We start from the raw sequence: 14,071 nt of genomic DNA, 5'->3' as shown, positions 1-14,071 counted from the left end.
AGCAAAAACACAATATACAGAATATGCCATTACTATGTACAGGTATATTAGGTGCAAATTTGGATGTAAGTAGGTATTAATAAATACTGAATAGATTAATAAGGCGTATAATAGTGCTGCAGGTTCCACGTTTACTGACAAGTGTTCATGAGATGGATTGCCTGGGGGAAAAAACTGTTCCGGTGTCTGGTCGTCTTGGTGCTCAGTGCTCTGTAGCGCCGACCAGATGGAAGCAGTTCAAAGAGCGAGTGTGCTGGATGTGAGGGGTCCAGAGTGATTTTGCCAGCCCTTTTGCGCACTCTGGATAAGTAGAGATCTTGAAGGGTAGGAAGGGTTGTACCAATGATTCGCTCAGCAGTCCGGACTATGTGACGTAGTCTTCTGAGATCAGAATTGGTAGCTGAGCTGAACCAGACGGTAATTGAAGTGCAGAGGACGGATTCAATGATGGCAGAGTAGAACTGTTTCAGCAGTTCCTGTGGCAGGTTGAGCTTCCTCAGCTGGCGGAGGAAGTACAGTCTCTGCTGGGCCTTTTTCACAATGGAGTCTATGTGAACATTCCACTTCAGGTCCTGGGAGATGGTATTGCCAAGGAACCTGAATGACTCCACTGTGTTAACAGTGCTGTTCATGATGGTGAGTGGGGGGAGAGCAGGGGGGTTTCTCCTGAAGTCAAAGATCATCTCCACAGTCTTGAGCGTGTTGAGCTCCAGGTTGTTATGACTGCACCAGACAGCCAGCTCTTTAACTTCCTGTCTGTAAGCAGACTCATGACCGTCTTGAATGAGGCCGATGAGTGTGGTGTCGTCTGCGAACTTCAGGAGCTTGACAGAGGGGTCTTTAGAGGTACAGTCATTCGTATACAGGGAGAAGAGCAGTGGGGAGAGGACACAACCCTGAGGGGCGCCAGTGCTGATAGTCCGGGTGCTGGATGAGAATTTTCCCAGCCTCACTAGCTGCTGCCTGTTCGTCAGGAAGCTGTTAATCCACTGACAGAGAGCGAAGGGCACGGAGAGCTGAGATAGTTTGGGAAGAAGGAGGTTTGGGATGATTGTGTTAAAGGCTGAACTAAAGTCCACAAACAGGATCCTCACATAAGTCCCTGATTTATCCAGATGCTGCAGGATGAAGTGTAAACCCATGTTCACTGCATCATCTACGGACCTGTTTGCTCGATAAGCAAACTGCAGGGGGTCCAGTAAGGGTCCGGTGATGTCCTTCAGATGAGCCAAAACCAGTTTTTCAAACGACTTCATGACGACAGATGTTAGCGCCACAGGTCTGTAGTCGTTGAGTCCTGTTATTTTGGGTTTCTTTGGAATGGGAATGATTGTCGAACGTTTGAGGCAGTTCGGTACTTCACACATCTCCAGAGACCAATTGAAGATTAATGAGAAAATGGGAGCCAGCTGGTCAGCACAGGTTTTCAAACAGGCTGGTGTCACACCATCAGGGCCTGGTGCCTTCCTTCTTTTGTTCTGTCTGAAGACCTGGCGAACATCTCTTTCACTGAAGTGGATTGTCGGAGTGGGGGAGAGCGGTGTTGTTAGGACTGTTATTGGAGGTGTGAATGGAGTTTTTTCAAACCTGCAATAGAACTCGTTCAGGTCGTCTGCCAGTTGTTGATTGTCCACCATGCAGGGGGATGGTGTCTTGTAGTTAGTGATGGCTTTCAGGCTGTCCCACACTGATGAAGAGTCACCGGAAGAGAATTGATTCCTTATCTTTTCGGAATAATTCTTCTTTGCCACTTTGATCTCCTTTTCTAGTGTGTATTTGGCCTGCTTATACAAGACACTGTCCCCTTTCCTGTAAGCATCCTCTTTGGCGTGACGAAGCTGTCTGAGTTTTGCAGTGAACCATGGTTTGTCATTGTTGAAAGTTAAACGAGTCTTGGTAGGAATGCACATATCCTCACAGAAACTGATATATGAAGTAACAGTGTCTGTGAGCTCATCCAGATCGGTAGCAGCAGCTTCGAAAACACTCCAATCAGTACAATCGAAACAGGCTTGTAAAGCCCGCTCTGTTTCGTTGGTCCATCTCTTCACAGACTTTGCTACAGGTTTAGCAGATTTAAGTTTTTGTCTGTAGGTTGGTATAAGATGAACCAGGCAGTGATCAGAGAGTCCCAAAGCTGCACGTGGGACAGAGTGATATGCATTACGTATTGTGGTGTAACAGTGGTCCAATATATTACTGTCTCTGGTTGAACATGTAACATGTTGACTGTATTTTGGCAGTTCACGGGAGAGATTAGCTTTGTTAAAATCCCCAAGAATGATTAAAACAGAGTCCGGGTGTTGTTGTTCCGTCACGGTGATCTGATCAGCGAGTTTCTGCAAAGCCAGGCTCACGTGCGCTTGCGGAGGAATGTAGACGCTCACGAGAATGAACGAGCAAAACTCTCGCGGCGAGTAGAACGGCTTACAGTTAATGAAGAGAGCTTCTAGATCAGAACAGCACATCTTCTTTAATACTGTTACATCTGTACACCACCTTTCGTTGATGTAAAAGCACGTCCCGCCGCCGCGCGATTTCCCCGTTGATTCTGCGTTGCGATCACCTCTAAACAGCTGGTAGCCCGGCAACTGGATCGCGCTGTCTGGTATCGCGTCATTCAGCCAGGTTTCCGTGAAATACAGAGCGGCAGAGTTTAAGAAATCCTTGTTAGACTGGGAGAGCAGGAAGAGTTCGTCCGTTTTGTTGGGAAGAGAGCGGAGATTTGCCAGATGTATGCTTGGCAACGATGTGCGGAGACCGCGCTGTCTGAGCTTCACGAGCGCGCCGGCTCTTTTTCCCCGTCTGCGCGTCCTGTATCGCTTGATCAGCGCCGCCGCCCCGCCAACTACAACATTAAATAAAACGTCCGAATAATCCAAAACCGGTTGAAAGTTTTGTGGTGCGTTCTGCCGAATGTTCAGCAGTTCATCCCGGGTAAAACTGATTGTGTTTGCAAAGCAAAAAACAGGAAAAACGAACAAAAACACTAAAACAACTGGAGAGCTACGCACAGAGGCTGCCATCCGCGGCGCCATCTTGATCTCTTGAAAAACATCTGTTTAAATCAAAACATCTGTTTAAATCAAAACATCTCTTTAAATCATCTGTTATGACCTTGATCTTCTGTCCAGCTCAGTTGTAAATGTATGTATCATCAGAAGTTGGTCTAGGATGAGTGTTTCTTCTCTTCTTCACGTAGTAGCAGCAGATGTGTGGAATCTTCTTCATATTAAGACCCACGATGTAAATTTGAGGAACAAACTCTCAATGAACCTTTAGCGACATTATTTTTTCAGACAGACTGAGACTAGCTTGTATTTGATCCAGTGAGTTAGTGCTGTTTTTTACTTTACATTTACAAACAGAATACATTTTGAGAATAATTTAGATAGTACCACACACAACTTGTGTACTATAGTAAAAATTACAGATAATGTACTCACCCCCTTGTCATCCAAGATGTTCATATCTTTCTTTCTTCAGTCGTAAAGAAATTGTGTTTTTTTTTTTTTTTTTTTGAGGTAAACATTTCAGGATTTCTCTCCATATAATGGACTTCTATGGTGCCCCCGAGTTTGAACTTCTAAAATGCAGCTTCAAAGGGCTCTGAATGATCCCAGACGAGGAGAAGGGACTTATCTAGTGAAATGATCAGGTATTTTTGAAAAACATTTACAACTTATATACTTTTTAATCTCAAACCCTCGTCTTGCTGAGCTAGACAAGACAAGAATTTGAGGTTAAAAGGTATATAAATTGTAAAACAATTTAGAAAATAACCCATCATTTTTCTAGATTTTCATTTTTTCCTTGGCTGTGATCAGTTAGAGCCCTTTGAAGCTGCGTTTTGGAAGTTCAAACTCGGGGGCACCATAGAAGAACATTATATGGAGAGAAATCCGGAACTGTTTTACTTAAAAAAACAGTTTCCTTATGACTGAAGAAAGAAAGATATGAATATCTGTGATGACAAGAGGGTGAGTACATTATCTGTAAATTTTTAAAAGTGTTTCTAGCCATCCAAGCATGCTTATATGTCTATGTAAAGGTGCATAACACAAACTCAAAATGTGAATAATAATTCCGCTCCATAACGGATAGCATAGTGTTATGCTATTCAACTGGGCTTAACATGCATTTGTTTTTTTTGCCTTAGACATTGTGACAGTAAAAGTGGAGAGTCAAGATCTGAATGAAATGGAAGAGAAAGATATAAAACATGATTTCATAACTGGAGAAAAATCTTTTAGTTTTTCATAGACTGAAAAAACTTCCTCTCAAAAAAGAGCTCAGAAGACTGGAACTACAAGTCATTTCTTCTGCCAACATTGTGGAAAGAGTTTTAGTAAAAACGGAAACCTTAAAGTCCACAAGAAAATTCACACTGGAGAGAAACCGTACACCTGCCAACATTGTGAGAAGAGCTTCCTAAGAACAGAGGATTTTAAGAGTCACCTGAGAGTTCACACTGGAGAGAAGCCGTTTGAATGTGGTCAGTGTGGAAAACGTTTCTCACATAAATCAACCGTTTCTAATCATATGAGGATTCACACTGGAGAGAAGCCTTTCATCTGCAAACTGTGTGGAAAAACCTGGAATCAAAAAGAAAAACTCAAGATTCACATGAGAGTTCACACTGGAGAGAAGCCTTTCACATGTGATCAGTGTGGAAAATGTTTCCCATACAGAGAAAGCCTTAATATCCACATGAGAATTCACACCGGAGAGAAACCTTACATCTGTCCTCAGTGTGGAAAGAGTTTCACGGTTAAAGGAAACCTTAAGATTCACATTAGAAGTCACACGGGAGAGAACCCGTTCACATGCAGCCAGTGCGGAAAGTGTTTCAGAAATAATTTAAGCCTTAATAATCACATGAGGATTCATTCAAGAGAGAACGGTTTTAAATGTCATCAATGTGAAAAGAGTTTCACAGACATGAATCACCTTAAGGAACATGTTGAAATTCACATTGGAGAAACGCCTTTCATGTGTCATCACTGTGGAAAGAGTTTTACACAAAAAGCAAACCTTGAGAATCACATGAGAGTTCACACTGGAGAAAAACCTTTCACCTGCCCTCAGTGTGGAAAGAGATTCACAGTTAAAGGAAACCTAAAAGTTCACATGAGAATACACACAGGAGAGAGACCTTACAAGTGTCTTCAGTGTGAGGAGAGTTTCATATATCAAAATGACCTGAAAAACCATTTGCAAAATCATGTTTAGACAACAGAGTGATTCATTGGATTACCCTCTTCTCATTTCTTCACACATCTACAGCTATGGAATTATGTTAAAGGGATAGTTCACCCAGAAATGAAAATTTGATGTTTATCTGCTTACCCCCAGGGCATCCAAGATGTAGGTGACTTTGTTTCTTCAGCAGAACACAAACAAAGATTTTTGACTAAAACCGGTGCAGTCTGTCAGTCATATAATCGAAGTGGATGGGCACCAAACCTTTAAAAGTAAAACAACACATGCACAGACAAATCCAAATTACACCCTGCGGCTCATGAAGATAAAATGTATTAAATGTAAGTCCAACATGTGAACATTGGGTCATTTATTTTGGTTGAGTCCACAGATTTGAAAGTTCTGTTGTGAATGGTTTTGTTTTTATTCAAGGGAATTTGAGACTGATTTTGCCCATGACCCCATTGTTGACCTATTAGGCTGGTCTTCATATTTGGAGACCTATGGTCCCAATCAGACTTAGGCAGTTCAGTGTGTGATGACAATAGCAAAAAAGACAACATATTCTGTGTGGGATGTGAGTTTATAATGTCTAATAAGGTAATAATGTAGCTGGCCATAACTGGATAAACACTAGTAGTGAAAATGTATTTTATATAACCTTTTCCTGTGATTTTTATTTATTTATTTTTACTTTTTTATGCATTTTAAATATGTTTTCTGTTTGCATGTGTACAAGTGTGTCTCAAAAAATTAGAATTTCATGGAAAAGTTCTTTATTTTTTGTAATTTAATTATTCAAAGGAAACTTTCTTATATTCTAGATTCATTGCAAACAAACTGAAATATTTCAAGAGGTTTTTTTTTTTTTAGTTTTAATTCAGATTGATACAACCTAAAAAAAATATACAAAAAATCAGTCCCTCAAAAAATTTGAATATTTTTTCCAAAGATCAAAAAGATATACAAAACAGAAATGTTCAAGATCTCTGAAGTAGATTTAATTATTCACTTAATAATTGGTTGGGGCTCCTTTTACACAAATTACGGCTTCAATGCGGCGTGACATGGAGGCAATAATCCTGTGGCACTGCTGAGGCGTTTTTGAAGCCCAGGCATCAGAATAATACATCAAAAAATATCTAGCAACATTTCAGTTTGTGTGCAATGAATCCAGAATAAAAAAAGTTTGCTTTTTTGAATTAAATTGCAACAAATATAGAACTTTTTCATGATATTCTATTTTTTTTTTTTTTTTAGATGCACTAGTTGTGTATGTGCAATGTGATCTAATGAGAGTTTGTATGTATTTTTTGTGAAACTGTGTGCATGTGTTGATTAACAACTTCAGGCTAACTTTGAAGAGCTACATGTGCAAAGCTATCTGAATACACCTCACACCTTGAAGACTACAGTGGAGAACTATATAACTTCAAAGAACATGACCCACATTTAATCTCAAGCTAGCTCAGAAACTTTATTTCAAATTAAAGAAACTGATGAAAGGATAGTTCACCAAAAATGAAAACTGTCATCATTTACTTGACATTTTAAAATGATTTCCAGTGAAGCAAATTAATATGTTGTCCAATATATAATATACCTCAACAGTATATCACAGATGGGGAGTTGAGCTTGCAGTGGCCACGTCTGATGACAGCCTTCAGACAGGTAAAGATTACCTGAATGTTGAGGTGAAGCTCTTCAAGGGCCTTGTCATGCCAGAAAAAAAACATGAAATATGGGCTGCATTTCAGTACAAATCCAAGACAGGAACTTGGTGTCTTGCATCATAGTCATCCTTGGAATCTGCGACTGTAAATAACAGCCTATTATTAAATGTTTTGCTGAATCATCATACAAGGGCATAGGTTTGTTTTGATAGTTGATCTGTAGTTTATGAATCTTCACATTAGATTTTCTTGCCATAAATTTAGTCTTAATATAACACTATTAGATACGAAATATCTAAATACAATGCATTACAAATGCAACGTTTTGCTTAATAGTCAAATCTGAATAAAATCACATTCATCATTTGAGAGGGTGCAACACAGTTCACAGTTGTGCTTGTTGTCTGGTTTTCATTTATCAGGCTGTGTCAAGTTCTCTTTCTCTCCACTTTTGTTTACCACCAGAATAGCTTCCAAGTTCATTGGCCCATCCTGAACCAGCCAACCTAAACCAATGCATTTTACATTTAAAATGTGTGGCTCACCAGAATCAAATAAGATTGATAGATGATGAAGTGCATGGTAAAAACTAAAATTTAATTCATAATATGTCATATTTAAAATATAGAAAGAATACAAAAAGTAACAAAGCCATTAAGGTTTGGAATAACACGAGAGAGATAAAAGAATTTGAACTTTTTGGGTGGACCATATTTTAAGATTTTATAGCAGATAAAAAAAAAAATTATGAAGCAAAAAGAATCAATTACAGTATTGGTCAAATGTCTGTTATGCTTATCAAATCTGCCTTTATGCGATAAAAATACAAAAATAAAGTGATTTTGTGAAATGTCATTATAACAATGTTTTCTGTTTTAATATAATTTTAAAAATAATTCATTTCTGTGATGCAAAGCTAAATAATCAGCATCATTATTTTTCTAGGTTTCAGTGTCATGCGATCCTTCAGAAATCTAATATGCTGATTTGATACTCTGAGCAGCCCTCCCCACGCCTAACATGCGGGGGAGGTCAAAGTAACATAGTTGGTCAAAGTGCCTGTCTAATGAACAGGAGATTCTGGGTTCAAATCCCAGCGGTCCCTTGGGCTGATCTCTAGTCCAGCAAGCGTCCCTAAATTGTGCACAGACCTGCTTGCTCAGTGCACAGCTTGCCACTCGGCCAAGCTGGACGTGCTCTCTGGCGCAATGGATAGCGTGTTGGGCTTCTAGACTGCCAGATGAGTCCATTCAAAAGTTGTGGGTTCGAGTCCCATCAGATTTGTGCTTTTTGGAATTTTGTTAAGCCCATACTAAGGCCATAATAAGAGTGTTGCCCTCAGACAGCAGAAACCATTTTGAGGCCTCCTGTTCTCAGCGTACATTGATTTAAAAAAAAGTCAATCATATTTAAAAGGTAACAAAACATGCCCAAGAACCAATTCATTGGCCTCTTCTCTGGAAGCCTGGATCGTCTGAGTGGCCCTCCCGGTGGGCGAACGTGCTGCCAGTTTAGTCTAGTAAACAGGAGATCCTGCGTTCGAATCCCAGCGATGCCTTTGGCTGCGCGCCACAATACAGCCGAGCTCGTGCTTTACCAAAAAACGGACGGCGAATGGGCACACAGAGAGGCTCGAGGTTAGCGGGTGGTTTCTCTTGCAACACTACCCTCTCACCTGCTTTTGAAGGATAGCATCCCAGGCTAACGGATCCAACCGAGGTGGCGCCGTGGCTTAGCTGGTCAAAGCGCCTGTCTTGTAAACAGGAGATCCTGGGTTCGAATCCCAGCGGTGCCTTTCCACCGGTGGCTGTCTCCGGCCTCACTGTTGGATGGGAGACCCCAACTACACTGTATATTTTTGAACCATGCCTCAATTGTGCAAAGACCTGAGGACCTGTCTTTCTGCCCACACAGCGTGCCACTCGGCTGAGCTGGATAGGCACAAATCTGTAAGAAAAGCCCTCAGTGGCCCAGCCTGGCATATTGACCGGCTCTGTGGCGCAATGGATAGTGCATTGGACTTCTGGAATTCCAGATGAGGCCATTCAAAGGTTGTGGTTTTGAGTCTCACCAGAGTCACGCTTTTTGCCATTTTGTTAAGCCCATACTGCACAGTGTTGCCCTTGCACAGCAGAAACCATTTTGAGGCCTCCTGTTCTCAGCGTACATTGATTAAAAAAAAGTCAATTATATTTAAAAGGTAACAAAACATGCCCAAGAACCAATTCATTTTTGGTATGGCAATCACTGTCTTGCATCAAGTGGAGGCAGCAGGATGTTCGAAGTGTTGATTAATGCATCCTCTGAGCCGCCCTCCCCACGCCTAACAAGAGGAGTGGCGCCGTGGCTTAGTTGGTTAAAGTGCCTGTCTAGTAAACAGGAGATCCTGGGTTCGAATCCCAGCGGAGCCTTTGCAAACGACAGGTCGGATCTTTTTGCTCTCCCTTGGACCTGAGGCCCTTACAGTGCCTCTGCCTTTCAAACGACACCGCAATTGTGCAGAGACCCTAGGGCCTGTCCTTCCTGCAGAGAGAGCCTGCGCTCTCTTACCGTTGGACGGCCACAGACCCGAAAGGTCAGCCTTCAAGCGGCTCTGCTTGCTGCCCCCTTATGGGCTCTGTGGCGCAATGGATAGCGCATTGGACTTCTAGACTGCCAGACAAGGCCATTCAAAGGTTGTGGGTTCGAGTCCCACCAGAGTCGTGGCTTTTGGCTTTCTAGTAACTCTCATACTGTGCAGTGTTGCCCTCAGGCAGTAGAAATTTGTAGACATTCTCTTTTAAGCGTACCAGCACCTGGCCCGCCTCTGGATGTTTTGATCCTCTGAGTCACCCTCCCGACAGCCTTGCATGCGGTTTGGCGCCGTGGCTTAGTTGGTTAAAGCGCCTGTCTCGTAAACAGGAGATCCTGGGTTCAAATCCCAGCGGTTCCTTGGGCGGCTTTGCAGTCCAGCAAGCGCAAGCTTTTCCGAAAGCGACCCGGAAACAGGGATAGCTAGGGCAGCGAGTGGGTAATTTTGCAAATCGCCCAGACTCAGTTGTCGGCAAACGCCTTAAAGCTGTCCAGCGCACGGTCAGCCAACCCTTGGCCTCTTCTCTGGAAGCCTGGATCGTCTGAGTCGCCCTCCCGGAGGGCGAACGTGCTGCCAGGCTAGTCTAGTAAACAGGAGATCCTGCGTTCGAATCCCAGCGATGCCTTTGGCTGCGCGCCACAATACAGCCGAGCTCGTGCTTTACCAAAAAACGGACGGCGAATGGGGACACAGAGAAGCTCGCGGTTAGCGGGCGGTTTCTCTTGCAACACTACCCTCTCACCTGCTTTTGAAGGATAGCATCCCAGGCTAACGGATCCAACCGAGGTGGCGCCGTGGCTTAGCTGGTCAAAGCGCCTGTCTTGTAAACAGGAGATCCTGGGTTCGAATCCCAGCGGTGCCTTTCCACCGGTGGCTGTCTCCGGCCTCACTGTTGGATGGGAGACCCCAACTACACTGTATATTTTTGAACCGTGCCTCAATTGTGCAAAGACCTGAGGACCTGTCTTTCTGCCCACACAGCGTGCCACTCGGCTGAGCTGGATAGGCACAAATCTGTAAGAAAAGCCCTCAGTGGCCCAGCCTGGCATATTGACCGGCTCTGTGGCGCAATGGATAGTGCATTGGACTTCTGGAATTCCAGATGAGGCCATTCAAAGGTTGTGGTTTTGAGTCTCACCAGAGTCACGCTTTTTGCCATTTTGTTAAGCCCATACTGCACAGTGTTGCCCTCGCACAGCAGAAACCATTTTGAGGCCTCCTGTTCTCAGCGTGTTTACTGCCTTTAAATGTACTTTATATATATATATAACTTTATAACGGTTTATCTGCCATTGAGCTCGAAACATACCTCGGAGAGGCCCCAAGCCCTCGTGAAGACAGTCCTCTGAAGTACTGGGGTGTCAACAAAATCAGGTTCCCCACTTTGGCTAAAATGGCCCATAAATACCTCTCAGCCCCATGTAGCAGTGTGGAAAGTGAAAGGCTTTTTAGCTCAGTGTCACACATTATAGATGAAAACAGAAACAAGCTGACTGCTGATAATGCAGAAAAGCTACTTTTCGTGAAAAAAAAAAAAAACTGCCACTCACTTTTTCTAAATAGGCTCCATTTAAGTGAGACGTCTTAGACTTGATGTTAATACCTACCTCAGTTGCACTGACTGCCACAGTTCTATGTTGGTGGATGTTGTTAGTTTATTCAAATATTGTGCACTAAATAGCAAAGATGTTTATTAATGCCCCTTGTGTTGTCCAAAGCGGCAGAGTTTACAACAAACTGAAAAAAATACTTGAGTTGCACTGTCACTGTTTAAATTTTTTTTTATAAATATTTATTCTGTAATATGTTGCATACAACATGCTTTTCATTTTAAATAAATGTTCTTAATTCTAAACTAGTCCCTTGTTTTTTTTTTTTTTTTTTTTTTGTTAAATTATATGACTAAAGCTGTTACCTGTAAATTTAAATCATGTTTTTATTAAGTACTCGGTATCGGTATCGGCGAGTACTGAAATGCAAGTACTCGTACTCGTACTCGTTTTCCAAAAAAGTGGTATCGGTGCATCCCTAATATATATACAATGCCTCTTCCAATATATAATTTCATATAATGTGGGATATATTTCAATATACATAACAATATATTAAATAGTATAATAATATGTATTTATTCAATATATGAAAACGGCAATAATTGCAGTATTGTTCCATATATTGCAATATATTACTTAAATATATATAATATATTATTATATAATATATCATATGATATATTACTATGTAAATTTCACAATATATGGAGACACAGACACATGAAATATATTGTCACATAATATATTGAGAAATATATTTTTGCTGCGTAAGGGCATACTCTCAGATCCCTTGTACAACAATTTTATCCATGAAATAAACTAATCCCCAAAGCCAAAGCATTTTAATACATGAAACAAATATTGATGATCGACACGATCAAATGCTTTTTCTTGATCCAAAGATACAATTCCAACATTAACATTGTACAATCTTAAATATTCTAAAAGATCTCTCATTAAAAACAAATTGTCATAAATACATCTTTCTGGAATACAATAAGTCTGGTCATCGTGAATCAAGAGATCCAGTACTTTTTTGAGTCGATTTGCAATACATTTAGACAATATTTTATAATCTGAATTGAGAACAGCAACAGGTCTCCAATTTTTAAGCAAACACAAATCTCCTTTCTTTGGAAGAAGAGTAAGGACTGCTCTTTGACAACTTTTTGGCAGAACCTTTAACTTAAAACTTTCTTCCAAAACTTAAAAAAAAAGTCTTGTCCAATTACTCCCCAAAGAGACTTATAAAACTCAGCTGTAAGTCCATCATAGCCTGGTGTACGTCCTATTGAAAGTTGCTTTACCGCATCAGTTATCTCTTCAAAAGTGATGTTAAGGTCAAGAGACAGTCTATCTTCTTCTTTTAAAGTTGGTAAGTCATTAAAAAGTTCACATGTTGCTTCAAGATCAATGTCCTCTTTGGCATATAATTCTGAATAAAATTCAATAGCAAGTCTTCTCATCATTAGGGGGTCAGATGTAAAACTTCCATCAGGACTTCGTAAACAATACATTGGATTATCATAAACCAGTTTTTTTTTTCCAAATTGAAAAAATATTTTGTAGGTGCATCCATATCATTGATGGTAGTAAACCTTGTTCTAATAGGTGCTGATTTCACTCTTTCATGTAAAATATTCCTTAACTCCTCTTTTTTACACAACAGTTTCTCTTGCACTGCAATATCATTCTTATTTAACAGTGAATCATATAAAACAAAGATATCTTCTTCTACTTGAGACATTTTCTTTCTAATACTAATCCAAATTTGTGACGAAAATTGCTGACAGAAAAGCTTTATTTGGGCTTTTCCCACTTCCCACCATTGAAGAAGATTTTCATAATTGCTTTTTTGTTCAGACTACTGCTTCCAAAAAAATTTCAAACTTTTCATGAAAGTCAAGGTTATCCAACAGCTTATTACTAAATCTCCAATAAAAACAATGAGGGATCGTTTGAGTTAAAAATAACTTTAGTGAAATTAAATGATGATCTGAGATTGAGCTTGGGCTTCTACATGCTTCTTCCATTCTACTACGCATTGTATTCTTAACATAAAATCTATCTAACCGTGCTGTACTTATCCTATTTTCTGTCACTTTTATCTATGTATATTGTTTAATTTCCTTGTTTTTCTCCCTCCACACATCAATAAGGCCACACTCTGTGACAATCTCTTTTAAACAAGAGGCTGACATAAAATAGGGTTCCTCCCCATTCTTGTCATAAATAAAATCCAAAGTGCAATTCCAATCTCCTCCAATTATCAGAAAATCATCAATAGAGAAGGAAGAAACCACATCTTTAAATTTAAGAAAAAAATCAATCCTCTCTCTACCCGTTGTAGGGGCATAAACATTAATTAGATTAAAAACCCTATACTTGATTCCCACCTTGATTCCCACCTTTACTATCTCAGATTTAGACAAAATATTAACTCTACATCTAGGTGTTGCAGCTCCTGCACAAAGGTTAGTACCATGACTTAACACATAATCACCCCCCCACCACATTCCCAAATCACTTTCATTGTCTTCAGTACTGTAGGGATTAAGTACATTTAATTTAGCTCAAAGGGAATCGAATATGATTCAATAGGGAATTTGAACAGAATCGCTGTTTTACGGCTGTTCAGAGTCGACCCGCGATTCATTAAACGAGCCGTGTAACAGAAACTCTGCAATGGATATTACTATCCAGAATATAGTGAAAACACTATATATTAGCACAGTAGCAAAATCGGCAGTTTAAGACATTAACTTGTAAGCACAAAACACAAGATACTTATCTTTTCTAATAAAAATATGATTTTATTGGATAAACCTAACACATACAAACTAATCTAACATAAACACACGCATTCACACAGGTTGCAGAAAGAGAAAGTGAGGAAAGAATGAGTTTAAAGGAATGAAAATATGAAGTCCCAAGTTTATAGCAATATGTGTAATTGCTTAGACCTGAACAACCATCAATCACTTAATTAACCCTCGTATTGAGTCTCTCAAAGAGGTTATTAAACTATATCAAATGCACCAGTTCAGTTAGAACCTGGAGGTTACTTGCGT

General features: G+C 40.4%; 1 protein-coding gene and 5 non-coding genes across 6 annotated transcripts in view; all 6 read left to right on the top strand.

Moving 5' to 3' along the window:
• Positions 1-4,037: 4,037 nt before the first annotated feature.
• The window catches only part of LOC141321784 (uncharacterized), a 239,803-nt gene continuing 229,769 nt past the window's right edge, over positions 4,038-14,071 (top strand). The window contains exons 1-2 of the mRNA XM_073833394.1: positions 4,038-4,045; positions 4,290-5,106. Coding sequence (XP_073689495.1) covers positions 4,038-4,045; positions 4,290-5,106 — 825 coding nt within the window. The remainder of the gene's footprint in view (positions 4,046-4,289; positions 5,107-14,071) is intronic.
• On the top strand, positions 8,597-8,670 carry trnat-ugu (transfer RNA threonine (anticodon UGU)). The gene has a single exon. It is a non-coding gene; the product is annotated as a tRNA-Thr (tRNA).
• On the top strand, positions 9,213-9,286 carry trnat-agu (transfer RNA threonine (anticodon AGU)). Its single transcript has one exon. It is a non-coding gene; the product is annotated as a tRNA-Thr (tRNA).
• On the top strand, positions 9,489-9,578 carry trnar-ucu (transfer RNA arginine (anticodon UCU)). Its single transcript is given in 2 exon segments — positions 9,489-9,525; positions 9,543-9,578. It is a non-coding gene; the product is annotated as a tRNA-Arg (tRNA).
• trnat-cgu (transfer RNA threonine (anticodon CGU)) lies at positions 9,734-9,807 on the top strand. Its single transcript has one exon. It is a non-coding gene; the product is annotated as a tRNA-Thr (tRNA).
• On the top strand, positions 10,236-10,309 carry trnat-ugu (transfer RNA threonine (anticodon UGU)). The gene has a single exon. It is a non-coding gene; the product is annotated as a tRNA-Thr (tRNA).

Source organism: Garra rufa, chromosome 1 (genome assembly GCF_049309525.1).
Source record: "Garra rufa chromosome 1, GarRuf1.0, whole genome shotgun sequence".
Lineage (NCBI taxonomy): Eukaryota > Metazoa > Chordata > Actinopteri > Cypriniformes > Cyprinidae > Garra > Garra rufa.
Note: the sequence above shows the minus strand (reverse complement) of the source record. Positions and strands in the feature narration are given on the sequence as shown.